The sequence below is a fragment of the Myotis myotis genome, unplaced genomic scaffold (genome assembly GCF_014108235.1).
Source record: "Myotis myotis isolate mMyoMyo1 unplaced genomic scaffold, mMyoMyo1.p scaffold_m19_p_1, whole genome shotgun sequence".
In the NCBI taxonomy this organism is placed as follows: Eukaryota; Metazoa; Chordata; class Mammalia; order Chiroptera; family Vespertilionidae; genus Myotis; species Myotis myotis.
Genome location: NW_023416313.1, coordinates 178,880,166 through 178,905,707, shown reverse-complemented (window position 1 = coordinate 178,905,707; position 25,542 = coordinate 178,880,166). Strand labels below are relative to the sequence as shown.

General features: G+C 40.8%; 1 protein-coding gene across 7 annotated transcripts in view; it reads right to left on the bottom strand.

Moving 5' to 3' along the window:
- USP3 (ubiquitin specific peptidase 3) overlaps positions 1-25,542 on the bottom strand; it is a 101,120-nt gene that overhangs the window by 55,728 nt on the left and 19,850 nt on the right. For 4 of the 7 annotated variants that reach the window (XR_004966837.1, XM_036304029.1, XM_036304047.1 and 1 more), the window contains exons 2-3: positions 11,221-11,281; positions 6,292-6,423 (exon numbers count right to left, since the gene is read on the bottom strand). Coding sequence is in view for 6 of the 7 variants with exons in the window: in XM_036304029.1 (XP_036159922.1) it covers positions 6,292-6,423; positions 11,221-11,281 (193 nt within the window). In the remaining variant the exon portion in view is untranslated. Of the gene's footprint in view, positions 1-6,291; positions 6,424-7,011; positions 7,066-9,613; positions 9,730-11,220; positions 11,282-24,791; positions 24,903-25,542 lie in introns of those variants that run through there. The other 3 variants (XM_036304060.1, XM_036304052.1, XM_036304036.1) reach the window with 3 other exon arrangements.

The following is a 25,542-nucleotide window of genomic DNA, read 5'->3' as shown; positions in this document are numbered from 1 at the left end:
TACAAATAAAGTAACATGTTTTTCTTAAAACAAAAAATAAGAACACCATATTTTAACTAGGTAACACCTATTTTGTCAGAATGTAATTTGCTCTTAACCCACCTTACTTAAAAAAGTCTTCATAGTTGAAAGTATTACATATATCCCCTTTCCCCCCATTGACCCCTTCTAGCCCACCACCTAATTTTTTTTTATAAGAGGAATATTCATCAATAAGCATTAACTCAGCAAGTACAGAGACTTTAAGGAATGGCATCTCACCCGGCCAGCGTGGCTCAGGGGTTGAGCATCAACCTATGAACCAAGAGGTCATGGTTCAATTCCTCAATCAGGACACATGCCTGGTTGCAGGCTCTATCCTCAATGTGGGGCACACAGGAGGCAGCCAAACAATGAATGACTCTCTCCCATCATCAATGCCTTTCTCTCCCCTCCTCTCTGAAATCAATAAAAATATATTTAAAAAAAGAAAGAAAAAAGAATGGCATCTCTTCCTAGTGAGTCAAATCTCAGAAATGCAAAGGACTCTCTAAACAACCATGGTCTTAGGTATGGAAACACAGAGATTGATAGGCCTTCTTTCTCTTCATGTCATCAAGACTGATAAAGAAAAGACCTGGTCAATAGCATTAAGTAAAAATTATGACTTAATAAGGTAATGATTCATTCATGAATAAATATTAATAAACACATACTAATAAACTGGGCTAATTGTTATTGAAGTATTTTACATTGTTTTTCATTTGTAAGAAAAGCAATTTTGAAAATGTTTTCAAGTCCTCCATATACTACATTTGGCTAAAAAATTTCTCAATACTATATTTTCTAACTTACAAATAGTCTAAAACCAGATAGAAAATTTGGGGGAGCCAATATACCTAAATCAAAGATAAAAGCAAATATTGCCTCAACTTTTTGACCTCAAATCACTGAGTAAGATGGACTCCTCTGAACTGTATGTTCAATTTGGCAAATGGAGTCACTGCAGTTAGCTACAAAGCAAAACCAGCAGAGTGGGTATACAGGCAGCTATTAATGGGCCACCAGTGGTTTGTCCCACAGTCTCCGAGAAACTGAGAGCCCAGTAGTGGACTAGACCCTGACAGTTACTAGGCCAGCAGAGTAGTGATTACAGAGGTTGACAGATAAAAAATTCCAACAAGTTTTATCTATGATAATTATACTGGCAACTTACTATTTTAAATTTAAATGTTTGATTATGGGAAAGTTAAAATATATATAAAAATAGAACACTATAATGAACCCCATGTACCATCACTGAGTTTCAATAATTAGCCAATCATGTTTCATCTATACCTTCTACCCACTTACTGGTGCCCATATTATTCTGAAACAAGTTCTAGATCATATCATTTCACCTGTAAATATCTCAATACTAGTGGCCCGGTGCACGGATTCGTGCACATTGAAAGGAAATTAATTAGAAGAAATATTTTAATATTGCTATTCACCCTTTCTCTATAATAGAAGTGTCAGAGATGAAAGAAAATTAGTAAAATGTACATGAAAATAATATATAAATTCATTAACAAATAAACAATAACAACATGATATAACAAAGACATATGAAAACAACAAAAAGATGATGTAAAAATAACAAAAACATGATATAAAAACAACTGATAAAAAATGACTGATAAATTGATTAAACTTATTCTAATATCTCCCTGTATACCACATTAAGAGTAAAAACACTTTCAGAGTGCTTGACTAATTTCCCTTGTGATGAAGTATTTACAACTTTAGCGTCATACGCTCTTCGAACTCGAGAGAAGGCAACAAATAACTCCATTTCGTCGGAGAAATTTAGGGATAGGCAAAATTGACATGTAACACCACATGTGTTACATTCCACCACAACTGTGTTCGCTAACTGCATCCTCATTTACTTCATTTTCGCTATGAAGGCAGTTCCTATCAGCACTGGTAGTACTTGTCGATGACTGTTCTTCATACATTTTCTGTCGACGACGCCGCCTTCTTTCAGCTGCAGAGGTACGTTGTGCCAATCGTTGTTCTTCAGACATATTCTGCCGGCACCACTTTCTTTCGGCATTGTCGTCAGCAATTAGTCGGACAAGAGTCCTCTTTGCACCGTCTTTGTTCTGTGCCCCGCTGTGCTTAACAACAGAAGCATAGAGAACGATGGGCACTGGAGCTGAGGCTGGCTCCTGGCTCACAGAAACTGTAGTCGTTTTATCCACTGAATTATCGTCTTCAACTTCAGAATCCTCAATGACATCACTGATTTCCTGCCATGGCTCCAGCTCCCCCTCCTCACATTCCATGAACAGGCCTGCGTTCGTCTTGCTCCCGGTGTCCGCCAGGCTCCCGTGGTTGCCGCCGGCAGGCAGTCTGACCCGGAGAAGGCGCCGTTGCCTTAAAGAGACCTTATGTTTAAGTGGTAAACACCACTGAAGCTTGACTCTTAGCAGGGCCCCGTAGGAGCTGCCAAAGAGCAATGAGGTACTGTTGGAGCGAACCTAATAATAACCAAATAGTCCTCTTCGTGTACTTCCTAAACCTCCACACAATACTACTTCCGTTACCACTTCCGGTTCTTCCAAAGTATTGAGCTTCTCTGGGTCCGGGATAGTTCTAATCAAATCATAAACCTCTAGCGCTTTCTCTTCCATGATCCAGGGCTGCCGGTCAGCTCCCCGCTCAAAGAGGCCCGAGAGCCACAGGACCCTGCTCAGCGTCCAGGAGAGCAGCCCCGACACCCGCTTCATCCTCACGCTCCGCCATCCCTGGCGACTGTCCCACCGATTTATCAACTTCCTGGTTTCCAAATGGGCCGAGACCAACCTAAAAGTGTCCAGGGGAGCAGGGAATGGGCCTAAAGTTCTAATTTTAATCTGCTCCTGTTTGATACAATAATGCATACCACATACAGTTCCATTTGTATTGACTAAAGGAAAGAAGTTGGGGTGGGAAGAAAGAAAATATTACTTAGCGAACAAGAGAAGTGAACACTAGCCCTTATGTGAAAATCTTGGGAAGATGCTCATTGCTATTGAAAGCTTCACTTACCTCTAGCTTAGTTGATGTGACCTATCAAAGGAGTAGGTTTGTGTCAAATCAAAATGATTCCTTTTGGTGTTCCTTTCCCTCTTTTCAAATAGTGACTGATTTTATGTTGTTCCATTTGCTTAATATGTGCCTCTTCCAAATGCCCTGTTTTATATCAGAAATGAAGGGAGCTGCTCTGCTAGGGTCTCCCTCTTGGGAGGTAAATGAAATTAGCTCACATATGTCTGATTTAGGTCTTCTTCGGGAATAGTGTTCTGTGGCCCAAGATGATCAGAGGGCACAGTATTACAGATTTGGTATAAACCTGCCCATTCTGGGGAGATAGTAACATAATTCAATCTTTCTAATATATACTGCCTTTTCTGTACCAGACACTAAGTACTGTGGAAGATACAAAGATCTGACATATGGTTCCTGCAGTCCCCAACAACATTTTCAAATATCTAACACACAGTAGGAAATTACAAGTATCCCAAGCACTATGAGTTTAGAAGTTACATCCAGCTACAGTTGGAGCTGGAAGGCGGGAATGGGATCAGTTCAGTGACAATGTCATAAAGGGTTTGTAAAGATAGGACAAGGCAGGGACTCTTGAAAAGGAAAGGATAGAGAAATTGTAGGCCTCTATGCCTTAAGAGCATAGAGCAGATGGAAAAGAAGTTTTACCATTAGCTAAAGTCAAAATATTTGACTACAAGCACAATAATTAATAATCAAATAGGTTACACCTAATATGTCAATATTTTACCTCTAAACCAAGTCAGTCTAACCACAAGAAACTTATGTACAAAGAAAACTTACAAACGGGAGTGGAATTACTAAAATGCCCTGGAAAATAACACATATACACATACCTCATACAGAAAAAAGAAATATTTTTGTTTGTTTCCTAATCATAGTGAGGTGTGGGGAAAATGTTCATTTAAACTCCAGCTTCATCAATGTACAGCTATCACAGAGCTCTTTTAGGCCATCACTGTAATAATGATACAGGATGAATCCCTGGCATTTTGTTTTAAAACCCACAAATGAGACGGTAATGTGCCCAGCTGCAGCTCCCTTCCTGAATTTCAGAAGCTCTGGGTGTCGCACACATGCAGCTCTGTATCACTTCACACAAAAGACTGGCAACTGGCCAAGAAGCCTCTGTGTGGTATATATTCCCCAAGGTTTAAGAACTGCCATTTTATTACAATTAGCCATAAAACGACATGTACTTTTAGGACATTATCCCAATATAAAACAAATTCATTTCAAATTTATTTAACAAAGTTATTCCTCCAAAATGCAATATATAAAGACAGTAAAGTATATAACCTATATTTTTAAAGAGACCTATAATTATAATTCCATTCCATTAAGATAATTCTAAGATAATTCTTAAAATTTCCTCAGATTACTATTTCCTTATAATCTTACCAACAGCGAGAAAGCCCACCACACAGAGATTTAACTGTATTTGTAAACTTTTCCATAAGCAGTTCATGCACATTGCTAACTAAAAATCAAGATGAATGAATGTTTTAACATCTCGTACATGTAGGTTGACATGACCAACAACAATGAATGTGAGATAGATACCTCAAGAATGATCTTATTTTCTGCTGCCTTACAACCCTATAGAAACGCATGGTTCTATCAATTAGGTTGCTACATCATTCTAGTATGTAAGTTTTCTGAGAAAAAGGGGGGAAAAATAAAGAAAACAAACACTTCAACAGCTTGGCTAATACTTAACTTTCATAGAAAGGAGTGTTTTTTTGTTGTTTTTTTAAAAATATATTTTATTGATTTTTTTACAGAGAGGAGGGGAAAGGGATAGAGAGCCAGAAACGTCGATGAGAGAGAAACATCAATCAGCTGCCTCCTGCACACCCCCCACTGGGGACATGCCCGCAACCAAGGTACATGCCCTTGACCGGAATCGAACCTGGGACCCTTGAGTCCACAGGCCGATGCTCTATCCGCTGAGCCAAACCGGTCAGGGCAGAAAGGAGTGTTTTACAAGAGCAAATAATAAACTGAGCACTAGCCTTTGTGTGAAAAGCTTGGGGAGATTTTCATCTTTATTGAAATCTTCATCTACCTCTAGCTTCTCTTTCTCCCGTGGTTGGACATCTTCCACACAAAGGATCACTGATATATTAGTGATCTGAATGACTGAACCTTAAGATGTTATATTCAACAGTCACAAGTTAATAACGTTAAACCTGTCAAAATTTAAGACTTAGGAAGCCAACTGACCTTTTTTTCCTCCTTTTTATGGACACCTTTCTACAATACAACTATCAACTAAAGATGATGTAGAAAGGATTAGCACACAACTTCGGTAGAAAGTGTGAATTCAACATATTTGGAGTTTAAATTTCCACCCTGCCTAGTACCACTTCATATGACAGTCCAGGGCTATACGAGAAAAACAAACACATACAAAAACCTTCCAAAGAAATCCTTTAACTGGCCTTTCCCACTTCAATGTCAAAAACCTTTTGAATTGAGTAAACTGATTAAAACAAGAATTTTTCATCATAATTTTCTAGTCAAGGAAAGAAATTTGTTTCACACCAAAGTTAAAATTGCAAAATACACTGACTTTCTAAGGATATGGATTGTTAAACATCACTATAATCTAAATAACCTAGATCTAAGTAGTTCTAAAAAGAGACACTTAACTTTATTGTCATTTATATGAAAATCTCCCCCTAAAGGATTTGATATTTTAAAAAATAGCTACACATGAAATTTCTGACATTCATCTGCAGAGGAGTAGGAGAATGGAGCTATTCTGGGAGAGGGGACACGGTCACAGTAGTTTTTCATACAAAGAAATTAAATTTTTAGGGATTATGTAACAAAATGTTAACTTGCACCGTAGAAACATGGTTTTGTATCATATTCTTCAATTAAAAACAAAATAAGGAAAAAAGGAATTGTAATGAACAACAAAGAAATAGATACTTTTCATTTTCCTAAAAATTACTGGGATAGCCAAGAACATAAGGTAGGAAAGAAGAGGGGGCTAGAAGTTGAAAGGAACAATGCAAAGTAAAAGCTAAGTGAATAGGATAGCCATTTTCTGATGGCTCCAGGCCCATGAGTGAATGCTAACAGAACTAAAGGAGGTGTTGGCAGTAGCAACTGGCTTAGAGATTGGTGAGGAAGGGGAGCGAGGAAATGAAAAAACACTTGCACACTCATAGAAAGAATTATCATTTCCAGGAAAATATTAATACTTACCAGTATGTACTGTAACTACTACAATCCATACACACTGTGTGCTGAGCTTTATCTTGTTTTTCTGATTTCTTATGGTTGGTTAAGGGTACTTGTGCATCTTCATAATGCTTCTTTGCATGGCCATTCACATACCTTACAAAAACCAAATGAAAAATTATTTTAATCTAAATATTGCTTTGGAAGTTAAAGTAGTAGGAGATGATGATAAAATTAGATGGTAAACAAACCAGAATAAGAAAGAATTCCTCCTTATAAGAGCATTCAATCATTTAGTTATTTATTAAGTTGAATACTTAAAATATGCTCCTTTTTCTGCAAATATGACAACCAACTTTTAATTACAGCAATATACAAGGTAATCAATGGTTGACTATAGTCATAAATATTTTGTAACACTTTCCAACTCAGATTTAGTAAATCACTGTATTACAGAAAGCAGAATGAAACAGTTTGAAATAAGTGTTCATATGCACCCAAATTCATCTCCACTTTCACCTAAATACTGTACAATGCTGTAACTAACCACAACTGTGAAGGCCCTTATAAAACAAAACCTCCCAGTACCTAAAAAAGCAGCCAATTTGTAGAAAGCAAGGCCTAATTGAAAACTCTGAACCGTCAAAACAAATGTTGGTTAAATGGTACCAAAATAAACATGCTCAGAGTTAAGGTGACATTTTTGTCATGAGGCACCTTAATTGTACCAGGAGCAACACTTACCTTGTGGTAAGTAGGAAAGATCAACTTCAAGCCCAGCCTCTCCATCCCATAAAGCTGGAAGTGACAAAAGCACTACTAATCTCAACTCAAAATTTGATCATGTTGTTTTCCCATTTTTTCATTGAAGTAAACATAACCAACATTTGTATGTAGTACATGAGTCCTCTGTCCACAAAAGTGGATTAAAGTGAATTTTTAAATAAAATAATGGTTAAGAGTATAAACTCAAAAACTAGACTGCCTGAGTTCAAAAGTAGGCTTTGTCCACATGCAGTCCATATGAGTTTGGATGAGTCATGTAACCTCTCTGTACTTATGTTTCTCATCTGTAAAATGGAGATAACAGTGCTCAGATCTCATACACCAAGCATGTCAAACTCATGGCCCACAACAAATATTTTTGCGGCCAAGCCAATATAATGGTATGTAAGAAATGTTTTAATAAAAATTTCGTAACTTAATTTTTACAATATCCTGTTATGCATAATTAATAACGAACTACAATGTTCGCTAATGACTGATTACTATAATCGTGTTGCATTCATTTCCCTTACGTGCTTTATGTACAGGCGTACCATTTCTCTCCACTAATACTAGCAGCAAATATTTTAGCAGCTGATTGTCACGTCATTAGTTTTGGGCTAACTTGTTTGGTGTGCGCAACAGGAAATACATCGCTTTCGGAGAACAAGAAAAATAGGTTTATTTGCATTACGCTTGTTAATTTGTACAGTTATTCAGTGTCTGGTAAGTTAATGTTCAAAAAAATATTACTTTTTATTAAAATGTCCTATTATTTTATGTTAACGATTACCCATTTATTTCAGCCCTTTGTATTCAGCATGTCTCTATCAAAATAAACCTATGTTTCTATGAAAATTGAAGCTTTTGTTTTTTTATGGCCCACATAAACTTAAACCTCATTTGGCCCTTGTTAGCCTTTGAGTTTGACATGCTTGTCATACACTGTTAAGTGATTAAATTAAATAATGCATGGCTCAGAATGCATGCATGAATAAGTATTAGTAATTATTTTATTCATGTTTTCCTTTATATGTTTAACTACTATTTATTCAGAATCCAAACAGCATAATTATTTAAAAAGTGGTAATGTTAAGCACATACTTTGAGATGACATATTGCACAGTTTAAGAAACACCCAATATTTAATTAAAAAGGTAAACACCAAGATGTAATATAGGCTTAAAAACTAACCAGCTCAATTTCTAATGTTTATATATATTTATTCTGTGCCATGAAAAGAATAATATTTATGAGTGCCTTTGAAATCAAAGAAAAGGTAATACTGAACAATAATAATAAAGGCATTACTACTTGAAGTCTTTGAAAACTGATTATTTGTACATTGTACATATGGTTCATCTGGCCACCACACTGTGGTCTCCAAATAGACTAGACTAGAGGCCCGGTGCACGAATTTGTGCACCAGTGGGGTCCCTCGGCCTGGCCTGTGGGATCGAGCTGAAACCAGGTCTCCGACATCCCCCGAGGGGCCCCAGATTGCGAGAGGGCACAGGTCAGGGCAAGGGACCCCACCAGTGTACGATCGGGGCTGGGGAGGGACTCAGGAGGTTGGCCAGCCAGGGAGGGACCACAGTAGGGCTCCAGGGCATGTCCAGCCCATCTCGCTCAGTCCTGATTGGCCGGATCCCAGCAGCAAGTTAACCTACTGGTCAGAGCGTCTGCCCCCTGGTGGTCAGTGCACATCATAGCAAGAGGTTGAGTGGCCTTAGCATATCATTGGCATATTACACTTTGATGGGTTGAATGGCTGACCGGTTGACCGGACACTTAGCATATTAGGCTTTTATTATATACTACGTTTAAATGATTACTGTAAATGTCAGTGATAAAGAAAGAAATGTATTACTGCCAATATTAAGATTAGCAATGTTTTGGCTAATACTCAAATATATCAATCAGATGTTAACAGTTTTGTATAAAAAAATGGCTAATATAAAAATAAGTATTTCCCTCAACTAGTTTTAGATTTTAACTAGACAATTTGGTCTAAAAAGGAAAATGTTAATATTTGTCACACATTTCTAACAACAAGCACAAAAATTTTTTAGATAACTTAAATGGGATGGTATTATGAAGGCCAATAAATATATAACTCAAATATGCTGATAAACTTGTTTCCTAGTTGAAAAATATTCAATTTAAGACTTCCCTACAGACAAGTGGTCTAAAATTATTATAATCAGAATCCGTGGCAATCAACACATAATAAAAGGGAATTAACCAATCAGCTATGTAAAATGAAAATCCAAATGCAGGCTACTCTCACCTGTTTAATCTACTTAATCATATTTTTCTGCAACTATATAAAATATTTAAATTTAAGATTGCTTGCAAGTGGAAACAGACTACCTGCATAGTCTAGGAAATTTTCAATTTATTTTCTCAAAACCTGCTTAGAGAATTGTTTATTGTTTGCTATTAAGAACATTAATATCTCCAATTTTTTAGTTTGTCAGGTCTTTTTGTTGGCATATGACCTTCAAGATTTAGGTTGTAGAGCACTATGAGACAACTGGAGAACAGAACTATATAAATTTTATTGCATTATAATTCTCACCTCTCAAAATCTAGGAGAGGAATCTGTCTCTTCAAGTGCAGAATTTAAGTGCTTGTACATTTCTTCTGTTTTAAAAAAGTGTTATCTGTACAAAGTATTTTCAGGCTCCCCAAATCCTAGAGATTTCAAAACCACAACAGCCAAAATTAAGAAAGATATGCAGTTAACATTTTCCAAAGGTACTCTTAAGTGTACATGGAAAAAAAAAATACTAAATTTCAGGGTTCAAAATGTAAAAAATCAAGTTAACTGAACAAAGATGCTCTCTTCATGCAATGAGGGTTTTAAAATAACAATGGGGAAACAGTCCTAATAAATACAATATAGATTTCAGCCTGTGTGACTTAGTATAATTTCCCATCTCCTGCTGCTAAGCTTTTAACTCTGAAGCAAATTCAAAGTGGATTTTTTAAACTACAAGAACAATAGATATAAATGTGCCACTGCCAGACTAAAGGAACACAAAGGTTGATATTTGAGTTTGTGTCAAAAGAAAAGAGTTACTAAAGTATTTTAGTAACATCATTTTAAAACCAAGAACTGGGAGGAAATGCTCAGGCTTCAACCGGGATGGGGTGGGGGTGTGGAATTAGGTCCCTGGAAAACAAAAATATCTTAATGGAACAATGAAACATTTGATACATCTTAGAAATTAACTATGAACTCCACAGTGAGAACATTTTCAAGGGAATTCCTTTAGCTATAAATATTTTAGTGTTGCTTTTTCTTTCTTTTTTTTCTTCAGAAGAATAATGTAATACCTGGGATTTGAATCAAAAGTCAGGAAATTAGGTGGAGATGGGGTAGGTGAAACAAACTGGGCCATGTGCTGATGATTGTTGAAGCTGGGTGATGAAAATATGGGGTTCAATTATACTATCTCTCTCCTTTTGTGTATGTTTAAATTCACCCTAATAAAAGGTTTAAAAAACAACCATGAGGTAAACTTTTATTTAAATACTAGAGGCCCGATGCACGAAATTAGTGCACGGGTAGGGTCCCTAGGCCTGGCCAGCGATCAGGGTGGATCGGGTCCTTTCAGCTGCCAGCTGGGGCCTTCCTTCCCTGGCTGCCAGCTGGGGTCTACTTTCCCCAGCTGTTGGCTGCCAGCCGGGGTCCCCCTTCCCTGATGGCCAGCTGCTGGCTGGGGCCTACCTTTCCCAGCTGCCAACTGCTGGCCAGGGCCTTCCTTCCTTCTGCACTGCCCCCTGATGGTCAGTGTATGCCATAGCAAGCGATCGGTCTCCCGGTTGAACTCCAGTGGGGACAATTTGCATATTAGGCTTTTATACATACATAGAAGATGTGAAAGTTCCCACATATCATCTTTTCAATCAAATATTACTAGGTTTAGGTTATCTTGATCATCAAATGAATTCTGAGTATCAATATAAAGGATTTCCCCCCCCTAGATTTTCCTTAGTTGTACCACTGGGGGGGAAAAAACCCAACAGGTTATATGGGGACAGATAAACTCTACAGAGAATTACACATTATGATTATGCAATGGTGCTAAATAAATCCAAATCAATAAACCGTTAACATAAAGCTTAAAAGCAAACTGAAAAATGCAAGTAGGGAAGCAAAGTAATAAGAATGTCACCTACCTTCCACAATGGACACTTGAACAAGTCAAACAGACCCAGGGGCTTTTGTTGGATCGGCACACTAATAAAAAGAAAAATACACAATATACCACTTGTACATGTTAATTCTCAATTTTTCCCCTAATCCGTAATGTCATATCCTATGATTCAGTTGTGAATTCAACGGCAGCGTAGGCGTACTGAGCTCATAGATCCCTGCCCTGGGAGAGCACTGACACAAAGAGACAGCCTAATTAGTTCTACTGAGAAGAACGTAAATGCACATACTCAGCAGCTGCTCATTTAATTGTTGACTCAAATAGTTTAATTACTAGTTAAATGCATATTTACTTTTTTCCATTATTACTTATTCCTTTTACCAGTCTGACAAAATTGATAGTCTATTTTCTCATAGCATTTTTAAAATTTTAAATTTATCTTTCACTAAAAGCATTTTTAAGTCTAATATTTAATCACATGTCTTTGCCATGTAGATGACATACTATACTATTATAAATGACAACTTTCCAGTTTATTTACCAAAGGTATACCTAAGGATACAATTAAGAACACTAAACCCAATTCTTCCCAAATCAATGTCTGTTACATAAAATATAACTCTAAATATGACAACTGCATTTAATTCTTGCTGAGAGTGTAATCAGAACATTAATTATTTTAGTTTAAGTATTATGGAGTGAGGAAAGCTAACAGGGTTATGAATATTTTAAAAATATTAATTACAATTTTGCTTGCTGTTTATTCAATTTTTTTTCAAAAAGCCCAACCAACATAACTAGCCCAATATTTTCAAAATATTGAAAATCAATAGCCCAATGATTTTCAAAAGGGAAGGAATATAAAAATCACCTGGGAAGATTTTTCAAAACATATATGTTCTACTGGGGCAGAAGGAACATGTATTTTGAGAAAAGCAGCTTCCCAGATAACTGCTTAATAATACAACCCCTTGAGAACCACTAGTTAGCCTCCTAGGAGCATGGGAGGGGCAGCACAGCACAACCACACACTCAGGATTACAGTAAATCCATAGTCTGGCATATAATATGTGTTCAATAAACATTTGTTGATCAACCAAAAGACTTGTATGCATGCATATAAGCATAACCAATGGACACAGACAATAGGGGGGTCAGGGCCTGTGCTGGGAGGTGGGAGCGGGCTAGGAGAGGTCAATGGAAGAAAAAGGAGACATATTAATACTTTCAACAATAAAGAATTAAAAATAATAATAATAAACATTTGTTGAAAGTTTAAATTTCTTAGTTTAAAATACCAAGCTCTTCCAAAACCTGGTCCCTGCCTTACTGCTCTTGCCTTATCATACATTACAACAGGCCTTTCTCACTGTTAAGAAAAATTAACCAGACCTAACTGGTTTGACTCAGTGGATAGAGCATTGGCCAGAGGACTGAAGGGTCCCTGGTTTGATTCTGGTCAAGGGCAAGTACCTTGGTTGCAGGCTCAATCCTGTAACCAATCAATGTGTCTCTCTCACATCGATATTTCTCTCTCTGTCTCTCCCCCTCCTTTCTACTCTCTCTAAGAATCAATGTAAAAAATATCCTTAGGTGAGAATTAACAAAACAAAAAAAAAACAGAAAGAAAGAGAAGAAAAATTACCCAAAATGGAGAATAAGGTGAATCAAGAACTGTAAACCCTTCAAATGTATAATGAAACATTTTTAATAAGTCCTCCTAAAGACATTTTATTATAATGCCACTAGGAGTCCAATGCATGAAATTCATGCAAGGGGCTTGGCCTGTGCAGCCCCGGCTTCATCGGGAAAGTCGTCCGGAAGGTCGTTCAGCCATCCAGTCTAATTAGCATATTACGCTTTTATTATAATAGACTAGAGGCCCGGTGCACAAAAATTTGTGCACTCGGGGGGGGGGGGGTCCCCTCAGCCCAGCCTGTGCCCTCTCGCAGTCTGGGACCCCTCAGGAGATGACCACTTGCTGGCTTAGGCCTGCTCCCCAGGGGATTGGGCCTAAGATGGCAATCAGACATCCCTCTGGCAGCCCGGCAGCCCTCGGGGGAATGTCCACTTGCCAGCGGGGAGCAGGCCTAAACTGCAGTCGGACATCCTTAGTGCTGCTGAGGAGGCAGGAAAGGCTCCCACCACCACCGCTGTACTGGCAGCCATCAGCCTGGCTTGTGGCTGAGCAGAGCTCCTCCCATGTGAAAGCGCCCTGACCACCAGAGGGCAGCTCCTGCATTGAGCGTCTGCCCCTTGGTGGTCAGTGTGTGTCATAGTGACCAGTCATTCCCAATCTTTCTGCTGTTAGGGTCAGTTTGCATATTACCCTTTTACTATATAGGATAGAGGCCTGGTGCATGGGTGGGGGCCGGCTGGTTTGCCCTGAAGGATGTCCCGGATAAGGGTGGGGGTCCCTCTTGGGTGCCTGGCCAGCCTGGATGAGGGGATGATGGTTGTTTGCAGCTGGTCACACCCCCTTCAGAGTGGGGGTCCCCACTGGGGTGCCTGGCCAGTCTGGGTGAGGGGCTGAGGGCCGTTTTCAGGCTGGCATGCGACTGAAGCTCCCAACCTCTCCTTTTTTTCTTTTGTATTCTGGGATTTATTTACCTTCTATGGCTGTCACTGGAGCTGAGGGCTGGCTTTGGCTCTGAGGCCGGCTCCAGCTTCAGGCCTCGGCTGCTGAAAGCAGGTATCTGGGATTTATTTACCTTCTATAATTGAAACACTGTTGCAGCTCCAGCTCCGAGGCCAGCTGGCTGAAAGCAGGTATCTGGGGTTTGTTTAGCTTCTATAATTGCAACATTGTTTCTTAGAGTGCAGCTCAGAGCCCGGCAGCGGCAGGCGGGAAATCTTGGCTTCCTCCATCGCCAGGGCAACCAAGCCTCCTGTTCGCTTCAGCTGCCTGGCTGCCGGCCGCCATCTTGGTTGGCAGTTCATTTGCATATCACCCTAATTAGCCAATGGGAAGCGTGTCGGAGGTACGGTTAATTACCCTATTTGTCTTTTATTAGATTAGATTGCTTGACCTGTTGTTTACTATAGATTAGGAACCAAATTCTACTAAGTTAAGGTAAATTTGTAGATTTTTTAAAAAATATATTTTATTGATTTTTTACAGAGAGGAAGGGAGAGGGATACAGAGTTAGAAACATCAATGAGAGAGAAACATCGATCAGCTGCCTCCTGCACACCCCCTATTGGGAATGTGCCTGCAACCAAGGTACAGGCCCTTGACTGGAATCGAACCTGGGACCCTTCAGTCCGCAGGCCGACGCTCTATCCACTGAGCCAAACCAGTTAGGGCTGTAGATTTTTATTCAGTAGAGATAATTTGTCCAACAGGATTCAAAGGTTTTACTTCCCTGTAGGACATGAACCAATTTTGTACCTAGTTAACAATTTATTTAAATGTTCTTTCTTTAGTGTCAACATACACTCAATTCCTCAAATGCTTTTGGAATCAGCTTTACCATCCTGCTGTTTCCCTAATACTGAGTTAAATAAATCTATGACATATGGTCATTCTATATTTGTCTGGGAGGAATGGAGTGGACAAGGAAGAATAAAAGAGCACAGTGATATTCTGACCAACAGGGCTCTATTTTTAATAGTTTTATATTGATATTTAGAGAAAGAGGAAAACAAGAGGGAGAGAGAAACATCTACATGAGAGCACAACATCAATGGCTGTCTCCTGCATGCACCCCAACAGGGATCAAGTCACAACCCTGGCATGTGCTCTTGATTGGGAATCAAACCAGCAACCTCCTGGTGCACTGGATGACCCTCAACCAACTGAGTCACACATGGCCCAGAGCTCTAACTATTCTTGAAAATGAACGCTTTGAATGTAAAACCCCTTTCCAGTTAGCCAAAGGCCCTACCTTTCTTTAGGGTAACTGACACATTTACATTCATTGCCAGGGCCATCCTAAAGGTATCTGAGTTTTTTACTCAGTTGGGTCCAATTTTGTTATGTTTTTGTAAGCTACATGACAGAAAGGCTAAGAAGGATACCTGCCAAACTGCTAACAATTATTTCAGGCAGGTACATGAGAAAACTGTTTGTGGAGGGAAACTGTTGGCTTTTCATTTGTACACTCCTGTGGTACTGGATTTATATCAACAAGAAGATGATGTATTTATAGTTTGAAAAGAAAGTCCTAAAAAGTATATTTTTAAAAAGGAAAATAACCCTATCTGGTTTGGCTCAGAGGATAAAGCATCAGCCTGTGGACTGAAGAGTTTCAGGTTCAATTCCAATCAAGCGCACATGCCTGGGTTGCAGGCTCAATCCCCAGTAGAGGGTGTGCAGGAGGCAGCCAATCAATGATTCTCTCTCATCACTGATGTCTGAATCTCTCTTCCTTCCTTTCTGAAATCAATAAAAATATATTTAAAATAATAAAGTAAAAGAAAAATAAATTAGAAAATAGCTTACATATTCATGGTTTGGGATATAATTTGCAGAATTGAAAAACTACAAATATTAGAGTTTTGTTCCTACAGCAAATCTCTTTTTTTTTTTTCTCTTAGTAAATAGTAAGAAACCCTGTAACTCAATCTGGGAAAAAATAACTGTTGAAGTTTAATATCATTCTCAGATAATTGTTATAATACTAACTATGGGCCCAATTTTTTAAAAATATATTTTATTGATTTTTTACAAAGAGGAAGGGAGAGGGATAGAGTTAGAAACATCGATGAGAGAGAAACATCGATCAGCTGCCTCCTGCACACCCCCCACTGGGGATGTGCCCGCAACCAAGGCACATCCCTTGACTGGAATCAAACCTGGGACCCTTCAGTCCACAGGCTGACGCTCTATCCACTGAACCAAACCAGTTAGGGCTGGGCCCAATTTTTTAACTACCTAGAGTTCTTTTTAATTATGAAATATTTTTTTATTATTTTAAATGAAGGGAAAGAAATCTACAGCTAAATCACTATTACTTTGATGCGTTTCCTACAGAGTGTTCCTTTTCCCCCTTTATAGTTGTAAATATACACACAATACATAAAATTTTATAATCTAACTATTGGCCCAGTGCACGGATTCCTGTACATTGAAAGGAAATTAATTAGAAGGTTGCTGGCAGGGCAGGACTGGGCAAGATGAGCCAGACATGCCTGGAGCCAACCTACAGCAGTCCCTCCCCGGCCAGCCACACCTGGGGCGGTGCCATGGCTCAAAGGGCATCTGCGGAGTGAGCAGGGTCCCTCTGGCAGGTGGGGTCCCTCAGCCTGGCCCTCGGGATTGGCCAAAACCAGCTCTCCGACATCCCCCAAGGGGTCCCAGAGTGTGAGAGAGCACTCTGCAAAGTTGCTGTCATACAGGATGTGGAATGCAAATGCAAGTGTGCAGTAAACCAGATTCGGGGCCGACAGTGCCCCAGCAACAACATAACCCATGACCCAAGGTGGAATCGTGCGGCCCTGCAAGGAATTGGGCTCCCTCCTCTCTGGTTCTGGGGTGCGTCACCTGAAAACCACCGCTGCCAAGTCACTGCGGCTTAGCAGTAAACCAGATTCAGGCTGACAGTGCCCTAACAACATAACCCACGGTCGAAGGGGAATCGCGGGGCCCCACGAGGAATTGGGCTCTTTCCTTTCTGGTCCCGGGGTACATCACCAAAAAAGCACCACTGCCAAGTCACCGGAGCTCGGCAGCTCCTGCGTTGAGCATCTGTCCCCAGTGGTCAGTGCATGTCATACCTACCAGCCGGTTGGCCAGTTGCTTAGCCTTTTATGTATATAGACTGGTGGCCCGGTGCACAAATTTGTGCACATTATAAGAAAATTAATTAGAAGAAATATTTTAATATCTCTATTCACCCTCTCTCTATAATAGAAGTGTCAACCAAATTCACGATCTACAATGGCAGATTGAAAGGTGTTCAATTGGCGCCAGCGAGAGCTTTATATGCATCGTGCATGCAAGAGTCAACTTAGTCTTTTATAAATATAGAATAAACTTGCTTAATTAGAATTGCTTTCTGATTTAGCTAAACTTTTTCCAGCCCAGTGAAGCACCCCAACTTCTCTTTCAGGTAATTGTCAGCAACACAGCAGTAAATAGCAACACAAAGCAGATTATTATTGTAGATCATGCAGGGAGAACAAAGGGTAAAATATTTAACTGCAGCAGTGTTTGACTATATTCTGTGCAGTGAGAAAACCTGAAGTCATTTTCAAGGTCCAACAGTTCTTCTTTTCAGTCGGATCAAGTTTCTAAGCTTTCAAAATCTCCATTTTCTGACTAATGAAAAGAAAATAGGATTCCACCAAGTCTCCTATCTACCTACTCCAGGACTTCTGTGAGGATCAAATGAGATGAAGCACAGGAAAACGCTTCACAGACATTTGGTTAAAGTGTAAAATGTTTGCACCTGGGTATAAAGCAATTCATGTTCCTGGGCTGAAGAAACTCCAAGGAGGCTAATTGCTAGGGAGAGGAAGCTGGGTATTGCTATGTGATGTCATTACCCAGCGCCCTCAGTGACCATTTCTGGGCTAGGCTGGGTTGTGGGCCGCATTTTGTGCTATGGGGTCTTGGCAGCATTGGCTACGATTTGGTGGGATGTTGCTCTGGGGTGGTGGTGGGGCCTGTGTCCCACTTGGGGGAAGCTGAGTGTTGCTTTGTGGGCACCAGGTCTGCCTTGCCACTTATTGTTAAATGGCCTGTCACTAGGGAAAGGAAGCTGGGTGTTGCTATGTGACATCATTACCCAGTGCCCACTACCAATGTTTCTGGGCTGGGCTGGGCTATGGGCCGCATTTTGCACCATGGGTCTCGGCAGAGTCAGCTGTAATTTGGTGGGCTATCACTCCAGAGTGGTGGCGGTGCCTGTGTCCCACTTGCAGGAAGCCGAGTGTTGCTTTGTGGACGCCAGGTCCGCGTTGCTGTTTCTGTATAAATGGCCAGTGTGTGTCATGGCAGCTCCTGCATTGAGCGTCTGTCCTCTGGTGGTCAGTGCACGTCATAGCTACCAGTCAGACAGACACTTAGTATATTAGCCTTTTATATATATACTAGAGGCCCGGTGCACAAAAATTTGTGCACTGGGGGGGAGGAGAGGGGTTCCTCAGCCCTGCCTGTGCCCTCTCGCAGCCTGGGACCCCTCGGGAGATAACGACCTGCTGGCTTAGGCCTGCTCCCGGGTGGCAGAGGGCAGGCCCAATCCCTAGGTGCAGCCCCTGGTCGGGCTCAGAGCAGGGCCGATTGGGGAGTTGGGGCGCCGCCCCCTGTCGTGCAGAGCAGGGCGGATCGGGAGGTTGTGATGCCACCCCCAGTCACGCTCAGGGTAGGGCCGATTGGGGGGTTGGGGCACCGCCCCGTCACACTCAAGGCAGGGTCGATGGGAAGGTTGCGGCGCCACCCCGTCACGCACAGAGCAGGGCCAATCAGAGGGTTGGGGTGCTGCCCCCTGTCATGCACAGAGCAGGGCCAAACAGGGGGTTGGGGCGCTGCCCCCTGTCACTCACAGAGCAGGGCCCATCAGGAGGTTGAGGAGCTCCCCCCTGTCACTCACAGAGTAGGGCCGATAGGGGAGTTGGGGCACCGCCCCCTGTCACACACAGAGCAGGGCGGATCAGGGGATTGGGGCGCCGCACCCTGTCACACTCAGGGCAGGGCTGATGGGGAGGTTATGGCTCTACCCCGTCACACACAGAGCAGGGCCCGTGGGGGCGGGGGGGTTGGGGCGCCGCCCTCTATCACCCACAGAGCAGGGCCAATCAGGGGGTTGTGGAGCCACACCCTGTCACAGACAAAGCCGCAGGGTGATCAGGGGGTTGGGGAGCTCCCCCCTATAAGGTACAGAGTAGTGCTGATCAGGGTGTTGGGGCGCCTTCCCCTGTCACGAACAGAGCAGGGCGGATAGGGAGGTTGTGGTCCCGCCCCCTGTCACACACAGAGCCGCAGGGCGATCAGGGGGTTTGGGCTCTGCCCCGTCACGCTGATCCCGGTGCTGGGAGGCCTCGCGGCTCCTCTGATCCCGGTGCTGGGAGGCATATTACCCTTTTACTATATAGGATAGAGGCCTGGTGCACGGGTGGGGGCCGGCTGGTTTGCCCTGAAGGGTGTCCTGGATCAGGGTGGGGGTCCCCACTGGGGTGCCTGGCCTGCCTGGATGAGGGGATGATGGCTGTTTGAAGCTGGTCACACACTCTTCAGGGTAGGGGTCCCCACTGGGGTGCCTGGCCAGTCTGGGTGAGGGGCTGAGGGCTGTTTTCAGGCTGGGACTGAAGCTCCCAACTGCTCCTTTTTTTTTTTATTATTCTGGGCCAGCTTTAGCTCTGAGGCTTGGCTCCAGCTCTTAGGCCTCTGCTGCTGAAAGCAGGTATCTGGTTTGTTTGGGTTCTATAATCGAAACACTATTTCAACTCCAGCTCTGAGATCCCGGCTGGCTGAAAGCAGGTTTCTGGGGTTTTGTTTAGCTTCTATATTTGTAACAATGTTTCAAACTGTAAGCTCAGAGGCTGGCAGCGGCAGGCTGGGAACGTTGGAGTCCTCCATCACTGAAGCAAGCAAGCCTCATGTTCACTTCAAGCTGCCTGGCTGCCGACCGCCATCTTGGCTGGCAGTTAATTTGCATATCGCCCTGATTAGCCAATGGGAAGGGTAGCAGAGGTATGGCTAATTACCATGTTTCTCTTTTATTAGATAGGATAGATTGTTTCACTATCGGTATATTGAATGCATTTCTTCTAAAAAATATATTTTTATTGATTTCAGAAAGGAAGTGTGAGGCAGAGAGAGAAACATCAATGATGAGAGTCATTGATTGGCAGCCTCCTGCCCACCTGCTACTGGGGAGTGAGCCTGCAACCAGGGCATATGCCCTGACCAGTAATTGAACTCTGACCTCCTGGCTCATAGGTCCACACTCAACCACTGAGCCACACTGGTGGGGCTGAATGCATTTCTTCATGTTTTTGAATTTAGAACAATGTATTCTAAATCTAGTCTAGATTATCTCAGAAAGTTTTATTAATATTTCAATTTCTTAATTTTAAGTTTTTAAAAAAGTACCCTAAGGCTGAGGGGAGGAAGGAGTGAGGAGTAACTGTTTAATAGGTCTGAGGTTTATTTTGGGGTGATGAAAATGTCTTGAAACTAGATAGAAGTGGTGGTTGTAGATTTTACTAAGCGTCACTGAATTGTGCACTTTGAAAGGGTTAATGTTATGTTATATGAATTGCACCTCAATAAAATAAATATAAGTAGATAAATAAGTATTTAAGACAGGAAAGAGGAGTGACAATAAAAGAGAATATTGACTTTCAAAAACATTGGAAACAAGTAACTATACCTTTTAATAAATCTCAAAAAAGATATTCTGAATCAAGATACCCAATTTCTTCTATCATAAACATTTATAATAAGAGAGTGAAGACTTATTAAGTCTTAATAAGAGAGTAAGGGAGGTGGTCTTGGCTATTTAAAGGATAGTCCTCTGAAGGCTTAATACTTTCACACTGGAAAAAACATTTGAAGGCTGAGTTATAAAAAATAGGGTACGATAGGCATTCTAAAGCCATATATTGCATTGATTTGGGGAATATTCTCTCTGTCTATACACACCTTATCTCTCTGTCTATATAATGTACTAAAGACAATTATAAAATAGAATGAAAAATACTGGCTTTAAATTAACCTAATTCTCAATAATTATGAATAGAACAGGTCATAGCATGAATAAAAGATACATATAATCTTAAAGTCATTTATTTTAATCACCTTAAGGGGAAATAATTTAAAAAGGCAGTCTCAATTTATAGACAGATGAGTTCAAAAGTTTATCTGTAGGATGAACCTGTTTCCCATGGGAACAGTATTAGAGGTGCCCAGGCTCTTCTGTAAAACTCTAAATGAACCATAACATAACTGAATTTTTATAAATATATGATAGAATAAAATCATAATCCCTAAAATAGTTTATGCTCTAAATTTACTATGTATTCAGTATGACATAAAAATATTAAACTGAAGGTTTATTTTAAAATTTGTAAGTGCTAGTATTAGAAAGAGAGTAATCTGGATGGAAAGTTGTAGAAGTTCAAAAGATAAGTTTGAGAATTTATATACTCTTTTTATTACACCTAATTACATTTCAAGGTCATTTGAATTTGCAGTGTATTTCTCACACTGTTCCACTTGGCCACAGCAGGGTCATTGGACCTCATAAACAGAGAATTGTCTTCTTTCACTGAGATTATAAAATTTCTTTAAAGTTACTCTCTCCTCCAGCAATCTCTCATTGGCTTCAATTCTTCCAAACCCAAGTTCAGTGTCTCTTCTCTCAGTCTCTGGACATCTCAGCCTGAAGGTTGGCACTACCGGGGCTCCCTCCACTATTATTCTCCTTCAGGTATGGCTGCAGAACCTTCCTCTGGCCCACCTCTCACCCCAGCCACAAGCTCTGCAAGGTGTCAGCAGGCCTCTTTGGAAGAAGTGGAGAATCTTGATCCTCTCCTAAGGCCATTCTCCAGAAGGTAGAAGCTGTTAACACATGCAGAGTAGGGCAGAGGGGTGGAGGAGCACAGGCCTCTAAAACCTGCTCACTCTCAGGTCTTCTTCCTAAAGCCCCCCAAAATGTTAATCCTCAGGAACCAGGGGCACAGAGGCAGAGGGGAGGCATCCAAGTGATCTAGAAACCAAAGTGGTTTTCCGCCCTACTAGTTCTGGGAAAGGGAATTATAGTGTGCTCCTCTATCAAGAGAGAAAGAAGGGCAGAAAACTAGGGAGTCTGGCGCTTAACACATTAAGTGCCCAGCCTGTTTTGTCTTCCAGACAGAAAGTATAGTGTCAGTCACCAATGACTGACTGGGTGCTTAACGTGTTAAAGGAACCTATTTATACAGGGGTATTTTCAGGTTGTGTTCAGGAGACAAAGAGTTCATAAGACAAAATGGCATGGACACCAAATATAACATTCTTTCCACATAACCAATAATCTTCAAAATCCTTCGTATTCACTACATAGAACCTAGTAATATAGACTACATTTGATATTCAAGGCCTATCAAGGATTCTCCTAGAATTCTAAAAAAATATTTATAAAATATGATGCACTTAAGGTTTATGATACAACTTAGTCACTGTCTCTACACAGAAAACAGTTCAAGCACACAGCACTAACAGGCAAGCCATTTATAGTGCATCCATTATTGAACAGTTGCTGCAACTGGGAGAGAGGCCCTTTATCAAGAATGCAAAAGGTGAGGATCTGATGACCTGGATTTTAGTCCTGGCTCTTCCATTACTAGCTATAGAACTGAGAACATCATTACTCTCTGGGTCTATTTCTTCACTGTAGTTGGGTGATGAGCATGTCGCTTCTAATCATAAAATTATTCAAAGAGCGTAAGGCAAAAAATAGATGAAGCAATCATGTTATCTTCTCCTATAGATAAAATTTTTTCAATTCTACTTTTCACCTACTTTTCTTTAAAGGCTTAACAAAAAAAAATTAATTGCTAATGTAGTATAATTTTCCAAACTAACAGCTTTTTTTCCCTGCCTCCTGCCTCCCACCACCCCCGAGAAGCAAACACATTCCACCACATTGCCCATCAGTAACAGCAACTCACTGCAAATGCGGGGTGGGAAGTGTGTAGAATCACTGTTCAAAACCATCATAGGCAAACATGCTGCTACAACAGTAAAGCTCAGAACATCACCACCAACGCATGCAGAATTGGTAAAGTTCAACACTCTAAAAATATCAGCAATCCATAAGAAAACACCCATAATATGCATTTCTTACTAAGTAAATTCATACATACTATGTGCTAAGTACTATTGCATCCACTTTATGACTATTACTTCATTTAATCCTTTACAATCCAGTGCAATGCATATTGTTATTTGGCATGTTTACAAGGCAAAGAGAAGTTATGTAACTTGCTAAGTTAGTGACAGAATTGGAACTCAAACTCAAACAGTGTGTGCAATCATTTTAGTTTTAAAAAGACCCCATTCTCTATGTTTCTGTATATAGAGAAACACTAAGTGGCCAGATTATTATGACCACCTGACGTTTGCAGGCAAATTAGCTATAATTTCGTGCTGAAGTTGCTAGAGGGCCAGACCATTATAAATAGGGAAGCAGGTTGTTTACCACGACATAAATGATTTTTTTTCTGAAGATATGGGAAACAATGCGATTTAACAGCCTTTAAACAACAGCGATTTAACATTTTATCCTAAAATGTAGGATAGCTTGTTATGCAGCAATAGATAACCAGAATACCACCTGTAGAAGGAGGGATATCAGTGATACAGCATTAACCACTCACCCCCACCAAACAACTCACTGGAATGATTGACACTGTTGTTCAGAAGTGAATATGGGAACCTTCAAAGTGAATATGGGAACCTTCAAGGGCTGTTAAATCGCGTTGTTTACCCATATCTTCAGAAAAAAAAGCACTTCTGTTGTGGTAAACAACCTGCTTCCCTATTTATAATGGTCTGGCCCTCTAGCAACTTCAGCGCGAAATTATAGCTAATTTGCCTGCAAACGTCAGGTGGTCATAATAATCTGGCTACTCAGTGTATATTACATATCTTTATGTAAACTTTTTAAAAATCTGAGAGGTATATAGTAACTATGAACAATTAAGTAAAAGGAATGAGATGGAGGATTACAAGCACACGGACCACCTTTCAGCTATACTGTTTGAATTTTTTCAGAAAAAAAAATTACTTCTTTTATAATAAAAATAAATTTTAAATGCCTTAAATTTAAAGATACTGGTATTCAGGGTATCCTAATGAAAGGAACCTATTCTAAATTAAGCACGAGTGATAAGCTAAATCAAAATCCAAGATTACAACTCAATGGGTTTGTAAAAATTTGATCAATGAAAACAAAATTTTTGCAACTGTTATTCAACACACACACACACACCACATAAAAGTAGTATCAATAGTAAAAGTGTTATTCTTCTCGAAATTGGAGGATAGGGCACATATACCCAAGTTGCAGGTTCAGTCCCCAGTGGGAGCACGGGCGTGAGGCAACCGATCAATTGATGTTTCTCTGTCTCCCTTCATCTCTCTCTAAAATCGATTAAAAAAACACATATCCTCAAGTAGAGAGAGGGAGGGAGGGAGGGAGGGAGGGAGGGGAGAGGAGAGGGAGAGAGAGAGAGAGAGAGAGAGAGAGAGAGAGAGAGAGAGAGAGAGAGAGAAACTGGCCCAAAATGTAGTCTAGAAAAGAAGAAATCCAGCTATACTAAGTAACTGCCAAAAGTGCCAAAGCTGCCTGAGTACAGCCAAAATCACTGTCTGTTGCACCCCCCTATCCGCCCCCCGCTGGGCACTGGGTTCCCAGGAATTCCCAGGAATGGGGAAACAGGAGATTTTCTCTTACAAAGCAACCGAAGGTGCCCAGGGCCAAAGGATGATCCAAAGCCGAGCTTGGGAAGCTAAGCAGAGGTCTAAATAAGGCAGGAGGAAGAGAGCAAGCATGAGCACCAAATTCAAAATGGTTGGAAGTAGAGGTTTGGACTCAAGGCCAAGATCATAGGAGCAAGAATTCACAACCAAGGCAAGGAGGGCAATTATGAAGCAAAGTTTACCTTGGTTGTCTTTCTCCTTTGTCCCAATGAGAATATTTTCCACCTTCGTCCTTCTGGCAGCTCCCTCTTGCCTCAGTCTCATTCTTATTCAAGGCTAGCAATCAATTTCTCCTGAATCATTAGATAAGTAAATTGTTTTCTGCTGAAGTCATAGTTCAGTATTTCCCATAACCATTCTCTTTCCATTTAATGGCCCTCTGATAGATTAAAGATAGCGACAAATTCTTTTGACACTCTTCTCATTGAGACAGGTCTTTGCATTCCTTGTAGGAGCCGGCTCTGAACTGCCCCGGCCAACTGAATGGCAGAAGTGACTGTGTCAATTTGCAGGTCCAGGCCTTAAGAAACTGACGGGTTCCTCTTTCTATTGCTTGGGAGGCTAGCTTTTAGAGAAGCCAACCACCATATAAGAAGTCTGATCACCCTGAACCAATATACTATAAGAAGCCCAAACCTCATGGAGAGACCTTGGAGAATATGACACTTGTCAGGGTGGGGGAGACTGGGAGAGGAAGAAAGAGAGACAGAGACCAGAGAGCACAGAGGCTCCAGACATGCAAATTAAGAAGCCATCTTGGAAGAGGACGTTCCAGCCCCAGGCACTCCAGTCACAGGTACTCCAGCTGATGCAACACCCGCTAAATTCTTTCTGAATTCCTGACCCAGAAAATCATAAGCAAAATCAAATGGTTGTTTTAAATCACTAAAATGTAGGATAGCTTGTTATGCAGCAATAGATAACCAGAATACC